General features: G+C 47.1%; 1 protein-coding gene across 2 annotated transcripts in view; it reads left to right on the top strand.

Moving 5' to 3' along the window:
• The window catches only part of ANKFY1 (ankyrin repeat and FYVE domain containing 1), a 76,457-nt gene that overhangs the window by 35,235 nt on the left and 29,013 nt on the right, over positions 1-12,209 (top strand). For both annotated transcript variants that reach the window (XR_005834697.1, XM_040629828.1), the window contains exons 4-7: positions 760-895; positions 5,135-5,258; positions 6,162-6,311; positions 7,561-7,726. Coding sequence is in view for 1 of the 2 variants with exons in the window: in XM_040629828.1 (XP_040485762.1) it covers positions 760-895; positions 5,135-5,258; positions 6,162-6,311; positions 7,561-7,726 (576 nt within the window). In the remaining variant the exon portion in view is untranslated. The remainder of the gene's footprint in view (positions 1-759; positions 896-5,134; positions 5,259-6,161; positions 6,312-7,560; positions 7,727-12,209) is intronic.

Genomic DNA, 12,209 nt, shown 5'->3' with positions numbered 1-12,209 from the left:
AACTGACTGAGCCCCCCCAGGCGCCCCTGGACTACATCCTTAGTAGTTTGCTTCTCTTACTTACCACCCTTTGCAGAACTTTAATTTTTTAGATTAATGCTTAATTGCCTTTTTTTTATAATAATTTTTTATTATGTTAGTCACCATACAGTACATCCCTAGTTTTTGATGTAAAGTTCCATGATTCGTTACTTGCATATAACACCCAGTGCACCATGCAATACGTGCCCTCCTTAATACCCATCACCAGCCTATCATAGTTGTCTTTCTCTGCTTGACTTATTTCACTTAGCATTCTCTCCTCCAGTCCCGTCCATGTTGCTGCAAATGTTGGGTAATCATTCTTTTTGATGGCTGAGTAATATTCCAATGTATAGATGGACCACATCTTCTTAATCCAGTCATCTGTTGAAGGGCATCTCGGCTCCTTCCACGATTTAGCTATTGTGGCCAATGCTGCTATGAACATCGGGGTGCATATGGCCCTTCTCTTCACTACGTCTGTATCTTTGGGGTAAATACCCAGTAGTGCAATGGCTGGGTCATAGGATAGCTCAATTTTTAACTTTTTAAGGGACCTCCACACTGTTTTCCAAAGTGGCTGTACCAACTTTTAATTGCCATTTTTGATGGCTGCATGATATTTCTTTGAGTTGAGGGTATCAGAATTTACTGTTAGCCTAAAGTTTTAGGGATCCTGAAGCAGGCTTAAGCGTGTCATTGGTGCTTCGTTTTCAGTGTCTGTCTTTCCTTAACCAGATGCTAACCCCGAGGTGACGCGGACAATGCTCCGCTGGATCTACACGGACGAGCTGGAGTTCCGAGAGGACGACGTGTTCCTGACCGAGCTGATGAAGCTGGCTAACCGATTCCAGCTGCATCTCCTCAGGGAGAGGCAAGTCACAGCACTTCTGTTCCAGCCCTCACACGGTGGTGGCTGAGCTGGAGTTACGCCAGGCTCTGGGAAACAGCTGCTTCTGCTGATGTAAATGACTTTTGCAAGGTGTTTTTTTACAGGTAGTAGTGGGGGGAGAATTTTATCTCCCTTGCTCTGTGTTATTTTGTAAGCTAAATTTTGCCAAGGCTTTTAGGTATTCTCTTTTCTTTTGCTGATTTTTTTTTAAACCTGGGATTACATAATTGTTTGAGCTGATAGACTGAGTATGAGCTCATTCAGGTTATAGTGTCCAAACCCTCAGCTTTCCCTCCAGTACGACCTCCTGTGACATTTATTCTACTTTGTGATGTGATATATGTACCTGGGTGAAGTCCTTGCTCATATTCTGTTAGGAACTCATTGATGCCTGAGTTAGTACATGAGAGTACGGCTCACTAAGTTTCACAGACAGTGTTTCTGAGCTCTTACTGCTTTTTCGGTTCCCAAGGAGATAGCCTGCTGTGTTTTTTTATATTGCATTTTCTCGGTTGCTCTCCCAGGTTGGCCTTCCAGAGCAACAGAAAACAAAATGTTACCCCTGTGGTATCATTGAAAATGCCCTTTGGTTTCTGTTGGGGATGTGGCCCTTGGTGGTCAGTTTGGTTGGCATTGGAATGTCTTTTACATCATTTAGTGATCTTTTGTATCCCCTTGAGTGCTGCTGCAGGAGTGGCTCTTCTCCTGGGTGAGTGAAGGGCTGGTTTCAGCCAGCAAGAGGTCCTCCCCTGTTCTGTTGGCCTCAGAGAGCCTGGAGCTGCTTGCTGTTTCCACCGCAGGGCTGGTGTTCACCGGCCCACCATGCCCCACCATGCCCCGCCATGCCCTGCGTGAATGAGTACACAGGTTCCTCTTAATGCTCTATGATTGAGGTCAGCTTGAGTGCATTTTAATATCTAAATACAATTAAAAAAAAAACACCCAAACAGGTCTAAGATAGGTAGGCACATATAGTATTCGGTTAGCAAAGCTAGCTTCACTGTAGAGGCCTTGCTGTGAACTCTTTGGTTGGTTTGGGTGAGTGTGTGAACCGTCTGGGTGAATTGAGAGTGATTTTAATTAGATTGAATACGATTTGTATCTTTTCTTTTTCCAGATTTCCTGAGCTTTTTTCCATTGACCTTGTCAAACTTGCTTGTAAATTAAATTGCTTTGATAAAAATGCCCTGGGGTTGGAGTAGTTTAGGTAATTGTAATCTGTGTAATGAATTCTTTGATTAAAATGTTTATTGACTGGTTAGGCTTCTTAACCATCAACATTACCAGATGCTCAATTTTGTACTGTTGGGTGTGGGCATTAAGTTGTTGTCTGTCCTGTTGGGGCTGGAAGATACCCAGGAGTGGGGGAGGGGGTGGGGTGGTGTCAGACGTCGCCTTTTTAAAGGTGGCAGAGCGCCCCCTGCTGGGTGCAGGAGGAATCGCACATCCGAGATTGTGAAGGGCTCTGTCCAAATGCGTGCAGGTCAGCTTGAAGCACGTGTCACTCAGTTTGTAGTGTCGGGATCTCAGAGGTTTGGGGATGCTATCACCAATTTGATGAAAAGGAAGTTTTTTGGGTAAGTATTATCAGAAAGATCCTTTTTTAAAAAAAAAAAAGAGAATTAGTAGCAAATGCTAAACATTGACAGTTACTGTAATAGTTGTGTTCCCGGTTATAAAAATAAGCTCAGCATATGGCATTTGGAAAATGTAGAATAATATAGAGAAGAAACTCTGTCTGTAATTCAACCACTGTTAACGTTTTGTTGTTTGTCCTGTCAGTATTCTTGCACACGGGAGTGATACTGAAGCTAGACAGGAGTTCGTGAGATGTTTAATGTATGCTTGATTTTGTACTTTGAAAATTTTTTTGTACATCTGTATCCTTTTAGTGCTCTAAAATTAAAAACACGTATTAACGACCAAATTCTTTCAGAGGAAAATCAGTCTGTCCTGCTACTGTTGAAAGAGAAGATAAGAACTAAGAATCTGAATTTTTAAATGACACGGTCTTCTATGTAAATGTAATGTAAATGTAAATTTATGTTATGTAAACCATGTCAGTTACTAGTTATACGCTTTCCGAATAGTGAATGGCATTCTTGCGACCTCAGAGTTAGGTGAGAATGAAGCGTCTGCCAGTTGTAACAAAACATCTGTCTTCAGGACACACATTTGAGTATCTTGATACAAATGTCATTTGGCATTGTCGATAAAAGTGCTTTGCACAGGGCTCTGCAAACGTGAGTCAGGAGTCCCTGAGATAGGACTTTAGAATCCAGTACCTGGGTGTCTGTCATTGTAAACTTGAGAAGTGTCATGCATGTAAGCAGAGGGCTTTTCTCCCAGAACACTCGGATTTCATAGCCAGGTCACGATCACTTGGTCGAACATTGCTCAGAAATAAGCACTGTTGCCCATTACAGTAACTTAGGAGACACTGTAGCAGTTTGATTTACAGGTGCCCTATGGGCGATGCTCCCTTACACCACCTCGTCTGTGCTACTTAGAAACAAAGGACTTAGGCATCAAACGGGCGCCTGCCTTGACTGCTAGATGGAGAAAGGAGTGCAAGATTGTCACTGCTGCCCCTAAGGTCCCATTGGTGTGCTGGGCTGTACTGTGGGTGTCCTGCGGGAGCTTTGTTTCTCATTCTTCCCAGGTTGTTGTTACGACTTCCCTCCTTCCTTCCCTGTCTCCTTCCCACACGCATGGCCTTTCTCTGTGAGCCACACCTCACCTGCTAAAACTGAGAATTACCTGCTAGTCGATCATTTGTTCTCACTGTAGTATGAGACCCATCATGTTGGTTGTACACTCTGCGGCTGCCTTGAGAAAGCCCTCAAACTGACACCAGTTACAGACCACATGCTGTGCAGGGTTCACTTAGCTTCCTTTACTTGAAAAGCCCGCAGAGGTACTCTGACCCTCTGAGCTAGGTAGAGCACTACCCTTACTATCCGGAGGCAGAGACGGGTCACAGAGTTCAGTGGGTCTCCATTCCGGTCTTTCTTACCTCACACGGCAGTGCTCTCAATGCTGTTCTGCCCCTGTGATCAGAAAAGGGTTTCAGTGGGAGCTGCAGGACAGACGAAGCAATAGTGGGCTGCCTCTGTGATGCCCTTGGAAGTGAGCCTCATTCCTGGGGAGCTGTGCAGGCAAGGGGGTGGAAGGACCGTGCCACTGGCCTCCTTCCCCCCAGTCCCAGTTCTGCAGAGGCTCCCTGTGGCCTCCAGGAGTTTAGAGTCGACTTGTCAGTGCTGCATCTCCTAGGCTAGGTTGTGTATCGGCTCTGTGTCGACAGGGGCCTGATGGCCTCTGTGACACACTGGGTGCTTTCTGATCAGTGAGTGTGAGAGTCTTGTGGTGGTAGTGCTTGTTCGCAGACTGTTCAGACATCCGTGGAGGCAGTTTTTCTGACTGGGTATACTCTGTAAAGTTAGGGATGTATGTATTCTACACAGTGTGTGTACTGGAGTGTGCTGCAGGTGTAGCGGGTGTGTACTGTGAGTGTACCGCGTGTGTACCACGTGTGTACCGCGTGTACTGTGTATGTGCTGTGTGTGTACCACGTGTGTACTGGAGTGTGCTGCAGGTGTACCGCGTGTGTACCGTGTGTGTACTGCGTGTACTGTGTGTGTACTGTGGGCATAATGGGTGAAACTCAGTTGTGTGTCTACATTTTCTAGTGGGTTTTTAAAAGTCAGCTTTATTGTGTGACAATTCACATGCCATACAGTTCACCTTTGGGAGAACTTTTCAGGGATGTGTATTTATTGAGGCACACATAGAGCCTGTTATTTGCAGCTAATTTGAAGCCTCACTGGTGGCATAACAGAGCTGTGCTGGTGGGAACTGCACTCGTGTTCTGTACAGTTAAATATTAAAGGGGTGAATTTGACCTATTATGTGTTTGATTTTGCAGGTGCGTGTGTATGATTAGTGTTTCGTGGAATTATTTATAACTCACTTGGGGGTTATGCTTAACGTGTTTATTTAGAGGTTATTTTGATTCTGACCAGAACGGTCGATGCGGTATATTACAATTCTTGTACTTTTAAAATATGGTAGGTCAGCTGTAAATTGTTCCTGTCCTCTGCTTACCTTGTACGTTAGTGTTATTGGACACAGACCGCCAGTACACCAGTTACAGCTGTGCTTTGTTCATTTATGAGTCTGTTTGTTCTAATGACACTGTTCATCGCTAATATGCTCTTGCAGATGTGAGAAGAGTGTTATGTCTCTGGTGAACGTGAGGAACTGTATTCGCTTCTATCAGACTGCAGAGGAGCTGAGTGCCAGCACACTGATGAACTATTGTGCAGAAATTATTGCCAGTCATTGGGTGAGTGAGAGATTGAGGGGTGTGAGCAAAGCACCCTCACGGCAAGCTAGAGACCTGGGCTCGGGCGTGCTTCTGTGGAAAGACCTCTCTGGCTCCTACTTGCGCTAGGTGACCTGTGAGATTCTTCCAGGCTCTAAAAGTCTCATTCTGATTTCAGAGTAGAGAGGCAGAAGGTAGTTCAGGTTAAGAAACAGGCTTGGAACGAAGGGACACCTGTCTGCCCCCTTAGTCTGCAGAAGCTGCCTGTGGGCCTGAGGCGCTCCGCAGCGCTGTGTCCGGGCATCTCCATGCTCTCCGGCATGTGGAGAGCATCGCTGAGTTTCCATTTGCCCTTTCTTGGAAGTATTCATGATAAAGAACGATTTTTCCATTTCTTTGTCATCTTTGCATTTTAAAAAATCACGTCTAGTGCTATGTTTTATCACCCAGTTTCTGCCAATTGTTTTGTACTTAACATTGTGAGGAAAGTTGTCTAAAATAATTGGATTATAAAGAATTGAAATAGGAGTGGCATTCTTTCTGCTAAGATATGTAGACATTTAGAGATTTGCAGTAGCAGAGACCACCTGTTACTGGAGGGGGGGACTCACCTCTGGAACTGCCATCTTTGTAGGGGGTTAGGACGCCATTCCCCCTCGGAGGGTTCTAGCGGTGTCCTGGGTGGGTGTCAGTGATGCTTTCCCGCTTCAGAAGCACAGCAGGGCTGCAGTGGACAGTTCGGGCTCCGGTTCCGGGCTCGGCCACTCCCTCCCTGGGCAAACCCGAGCAAGAGTTAGGTGGCCCCTCCGTGTTTACCTCCTTCAAGGGTAAACTGGAGATGGGGAATGTTAAGACCTTTAAAGGGCTTCTTCCCGAACGTCTGTTGTCATTGCTGTTGGTGTGTGGATCTGCTGTGCTCCTCAGGACGACCTGCGGAAGGAGGACTTCAGTAGCATGAGTGCCCAGCTGTTGTACAAGATGATGAAATCCAAGACCGAGTACCCGCTACACAAGGCGGTCAGAGTAGAGAGAGAGGATGTGGTCTTCCTCTACCTCATCGAGATGGACTCGCAGGTACTGTCACTGCGTTCTCCCCAGACCGCACACTGCTTGTTCTTCTCTAACATGCCCCTCACGCCCTCTGCGCCGTCACCACGCGGCCTCTGATGTACACGTGTCTATGCGTGTTGTGTTCAGGGCAGTCTAGCTTTTTCTGTTATGCTCCGCAAAATCCTTCCAGCCTCTGCCCATCGACCGTTTCCAAAGCCACTTCCGCGTGTTTAGGTCGTCGTTGGAGCAGTACCCGACTTCCAGGTACCAGAATCTGCTCTGGTGCTCTGTTGCTGCTGCAGGAAGTTGCCACGAACCTAGTGGCTAAAAACACAGATGCGTTCTCTGTGTTGTAGGTCGGCAGCGTAGTGCAGGCATCGCCCGTCCACAGTTCAGCTCGGCGGGTGTGTTCCTTTCTGGAGGCTGTAAGAGAGAATCCATTTCCTGGTCGTTTGGGGTATTGGCAGAATTTACTTCCTTGTGGTTATAGGACCGGTGTCCCCATTTTCTTGCTGGTTCTCGGCTAGGGACTCTTCTTGGCTCCTGGAGGGCCCACATTCCTCCCTCTTCTGGGCCAGAGATGGGGCATCAAGTGCTCGCGTCACATCTCTCTGACCTGCTCTTCTGCCTCCCTCTTTCCCTTCTAAGGACAGATGTCATTCGATGGGTCCCTCCTGGATAATCCAGGCTGCGTTCCCTCAAGGCCTTAACCTTAATGACATCGCGAAGTCCCTTTGGTTGGGGGTGGTGGCACAGGTTCCAGGGACTAGGACATAGACATCTTCAGGGGCTCTTCCTCTGCCGACCATACTGCCCAGTGAAGAAATGCAGTTGCTCTTGACAGAGGAGAGCATCGCGTGCTTTATCCTGGGTGTCCAGCGTCCGGAGAGACATCACGTTGTGCAGGGAATTAGAGATTAAGCCACAGTCTTTTATGAAAACATTAGCTGTTTCCTATCAGGCTCTGACCCTCAGCCCTCGCCTTTGTGCTCCTACAGCACTGTCTGCATTTCCCTCTTGGTCCTGTATTGTCTTCCATGGTGTTTGTGTCTGCTCTGTGATCCCATTAATTCTTTGTTCCTGAAAGGCATGTGCCCTGAGGAGGCCTGAGAGAGGTTTGTGAATTCATTGGGATTTGGAGAGTATACAGTGTTCTAGCACTAAAATTTGGTATTCGTATAAAAAGATGCTATGTAAGGGTCCAGCTGGGGGAGATTACAATCAGTTGTATTCTCTGCTGGCTGGGTGCTAATTTACAGATTTATCTGTGCAGCTCCCTGGGAAGCTGAATGAAGTGGATCATCACGGAGACCTTGCTTTAGATCTAGCCCTCTCACGACGACTAGAGAGCATTGCCACCACGCTGGTTAGCCACAAGGCAGATGTGGACATGGTCGACAAGAATGGCTGGAGCTTGTTACATAAAGGAATCCAGAGAGGTAGGAAGAAGCAGTATGCTTTGTGTTTTTCTTTGCGGGCAGTTTTACTTTAGTCTGGGGAATTTTTGAAGATTCTCTGACCCTGTTGCATATTTTTGGAAAGCTTTTTCAGTCTGCACATAATGCAGAATCTGTGATCGGTGGGTGGGAGGAGCCAGTGGCCCTTGTGGGGTCAGCGGTGCCCCCGGAGGAAGGACCTTGGACTTGAAGCCGTTGACACGCATCGCTTTCTCGAGGCCTTGTGCCAGGAGGACTTGACTTTTATCGGGGACTGTGACAGAGGGAAAGGGTCAAAACCACACACATTGAAACACATTCTTGGGTTCAGAATTTTCCCTGGTGCAGGGTTAGACTTCTGTCATGGCAGAGCAATAAAGTTTCATTTTGTTCTCGGAAGGTTATTTGAAGTTGTAGCTGTATTTTGAGTATGTTTTTGTTCATAGTGGGAAGAATATGGAAGTGATAGAATTCAGATCAAAACATTTTAATCTTAACTTTTCAAGGGAAAAAAATACTAGTCTTTTTTGTTTTATTTTTCCCGTGGCCTTGTTAATTCTTAAGTCCCAGAGGGATCCTGCTTGCCTCTACTTCGCAGTAGTCATAATCTGACAGGGGGAGAAGCTGTCTGGAGGCAGAGTTCCAGCATGGATGACAGCTGTCAAAATGCCAAAATCTTCGTTTTGTAGATGACCTGTCTGAAGTACTTGGCCAGGGCTCCGTTTTTGTTTACATGTGGACAACAAAGACAGAATGTGCTGATTGCCGCACATCTGAATCCTGTATATTCACCCTTCCAGTCATGCGACCGTCATTGTTATGCTGTAGTATTGTGCTCCTGTTGTGCTGTTACACCATCACCCTTACACTTACTGTCGTCATTGTACTGTCATTTATACATGTGTTCTCGGATTCACAAGTTGCTTCTACTTGGTGGAATGTAGTTACTTCAAATATGGTCCTGTTGCAGCTGTGGCTTTGCTCTTTTTGGGCAAAGGTTTAATATAAACATCCCTCAAAGCCACGTGGTAGAGTGTGAAGCTTGCTGGCTGGCGGAGAGGAAAGTGTTGCTCGTCATCGGGAAGGAACTCCTTGGAGCATGTCCGTGTCGGGAGCAGATGCAGTTCCCAGGCGCCACTCTGCACTGTGCAGAACCGTCGGGTACTTAGCGCACTGGGTGTGCGCGCGGTGGGAAGGTTCCCACCACATGGGGAATTATTTTTCCCATACTGTGTGGTGTCTGAGATGTTTGTTTTGGAAACAGATACACTTGTTACTAAAAAAAAATCTCAGAATTCTATTTCTTTCCTCTTCAGGAGTTAAGTTCTTATGTGTGGTGAGAAAGCATCTTTGATGAGTTATTAAATATTTTGGTGATTGCTTAGTTACGAGCGTTGCCAAGAATTGGCGATGCATTTTTGATGCTTCTTTTCAGGCGCTTTCTGAGTTGGTCCATTGCCTGCGAGCCTGTGTGAGCCAGTGTGGGAATCATCGTCTTGACGGCTGCTGGCTCTGGAGAGCGGGGCATGGTGTGGTGGACCGAGCACTGGCGTTGCACCTGCTCGGGGGCCTTAGATCCGTCGCTCAGTCGCCACTGGGTCTCCTTTTCCTCTTGTGCAGAGTGGGAATCCTTGCCGCTTTCCGGTGATCCCAGCACGTGCCGCGTGGTGACTGCCGGGTGGTAGGGCCAGGCCCCTGCTGCCATGCCACCACCAGCTCCAGTTCCCACAGGGCTTCTCTCACTGTTCCTTCTTGACCTTGAGCCGTCAGGCTGTGGACCTTCCTAAATGATTAAATAGAGTAACGTATTTGAAGCCCATTGTAATTTGAGCAAAGATCTTTGTTATGTGAGATGTGGGCCTGGTTCTGATGCCCAGTAGAGTCTGTGCCAGTTGGTTCTGTGAAGAATGACATAAGCAGCCAGTGTCTGTGGACGAGTCCACGGGAGGCAGACAGGTGGCCAGAGGTCTGGGCGAGAAGGCGACTCCTTGCTGTTTACAAACACTTGGTGATCAGCCTTGACCCTGTCATAATTGTTGCAGTGGTTCTGCTCGCGGCTTGCAGTCCGTTCACAGACGGTGCCGCCGCCTGGGGCGGCACGAGGCCGGCTGTGTTCGTGGTGAACGTCCCTGGGGTCCCTGCGCACAGCCCTGCTGCAGAAGCTGCACTCAGGGGAGAGTAGATGCGAAGTTTAGGTTCGATGTTGGCGTCGTTAGGGACACATGGATGTGGACAAGTCATGATGGTGGTGCCTCGTTTACCTGGCAGTGCCGCCAATGAGGTTGATGGAGTGACCGACTTCTAAGCACCAAATAGTTTTTATTGTAATTGTTTTTGTAAGATGTATGACTTTTCTTATTGACAGAAACTATGAATGGTGCTTTTGGTGTTTTCCATTCTCTCCCTTTGTTCTGCTCTTTGATGGCCATTGTCTTTTCCCTCTAGCTTGTGTACCCGTAGGCTTTCTTTTCATGTAGAACATCTGCAGTTTTCAACTTCCAGTAATTCCTAAATAACTTTTTGTGTGGGGTGCGTGTATTTATGTGCATATATACGTATAAGTAAAACCAAAATCTCTGGCTCTTATTAATCAAGTAAGTCTAATCTAAAAGCTATAATTCTTTTAAGGAGGCTTAAGATAGAAAGTGGTTTTTTTTAATATCCCTCTTCCATCCCAGTTCAGCCATTGGTCGGTTGTCCTGTACCTGTTTCTCTTTTTTTTTTGTACCCGTGTCTGCGGACAGTCTTGCCTGGTTCATCTTCCTTAGCTGCAGTGCACTGTAAGCTTTCCATCAGGCTGTCTTATTTTAGCTTCACTGTGTTTCTGTCTTAGTTTGGAATATGTGCTGAGCTTAAAGGTGTGAAACTATATCCCACGTCTCCCCCAGCATCGTAGACATCAGTCTTTTCATTTTTAAGGCCCACTGTCCCAGCAATCCTGAATTTTCTTTCCACTTCCAGAATGTAATTGGCTCGCTTTGGAATACTGTATTCTGCTGTTAATGTTTGTATATACTCGGTCTTAGACCGAATCTCTGTGGGGTTGCTCCTGCCCCGCTGTGTATATGCATATCAATAGCAAAGGCCCGGCCCGGCCTGGCCCCCAATGTGCATACTACCTGTTGCTTTTCAGAGCTCTACCGATATCCTGTTGTAAAGAAATCTGATTTTTTGTCCTTTGCGTGTGATGTTGGTAAAGATTGCACTTTCCCCCAGACTCCAGGAAAAAGCTGGGGGCTAAAGAAGGGTCTGGTTAGAGAAATCTTAAGTTGCCTAAAGTCATAATTGATTGGAATTGGAGCCAGTCTGTTGAAGTGGGATCTCATAGCCTTGACCAGTCAATCCGTTTCTTCCCAAACATCTCCTGTTTTCTATAAGATAGTGGCAGGTACAAAAATAAATCAGACGTGGATCAGTCGGCGTCTGAGTGGCCTGTGGTGGCCTGAGCACCTCCACGCCAGAGCTTCCCTTCTCTGGCAAGATGGTCCCTTGGGAGAGAGTACAGAGCCCTGTGTCAGGCTCTGCACTCAGTGGGCAGTCTGCTTGAGGGTCCTCTCTCTCCCTCTCCTGCTGCCCTTCCCCTGGGTCCTGTGTGCACTCTCTCTCTCTCTCTCTCTCTCTCTAAAATAAAATCTTTTTTTAAAAATGAGCTTAGGAATACAGATAACAGACTTGGGAACTTTGCCTCTCCCGAAATCCTAAGCCCTATTCTAGATGTCAAGACTGCAGAAGCGTAGTTGAAGATGAATGATATTGCAAGATATAAAAGGAAATTTCTCATAAGTGACGCTGAAAGGAGAAAATTGTCATCTGGAGGTTGGGATTCAAAGTCGCGTCCGTCTATCTACAGCACTAACAGAATTAGGAACAGACGAGCATGTCCGGATGCAGAGACCAGAACAGATGAGCTATGGAAAGAACACCGCTGCCTGTGATCTGTGTAGCAAAGAAGTTCTGCAGCACCTCCGACAACCTGGCGTCTGTCCCGAGACCGCCCGCACGCAGGAGACTAGGACGTCCGCGGTCACGGCACCCGCAGAGCAGCAGCTGCCCCGCACTTGGGGGATCTGCCAGCTGGAGAAGGATGCGATTTGCAAGAAATTTATCCTGTAGGCCTTGGTAAAGCGGAGACAGGATCTACAGAAAGTACCTCTGAATCCCAGGTGTACCCTTGGGATGACTTAGCGAAGTGCTGTGTCACACCCGCCAGAGTTACACCTGGCCCGGCCAGGGGAGGGAGGTCTGCTCCGGGAGACTTCGCTGCATTGAGCTCAGCGGGGCTGCCCGGAGGTCCCCACAAGAAACCACTGCCTCCCCTCCAGCTAGACAGCACGCCTCGAGGCAGCCATCATGCTTTTGTAACTGGGGGATTTCTTTGTTAATAGTTCATTATCTTACGATGCATTGCCATTCTTGCCTTCTTTTCTTTCTTTCTTTCTTTTTTTTTTTTTTAAGATTTTATTTATTTGAGACAGAGAGCACACGC

The sequence above is a fragment of the Ursus maritimus genome, unplaced genomic scaffold (assembly GCF_017311325.1).
Source record: "Ursus maritimus isolate PB19 unplaced genomic scaffold, ASM1731132v1 scaffold_14, whole genome shotgun sequence".
NCBI lineage: Eukaryota > Metazoa > Chordata > Mammalia > Carnivora > Ursidae > Ursus > Ursus maritimus.
Note: the sequence above shows the minus strand (reverse complement) of the source record. Positions and strands in the feature narration are given on the sequence as shown.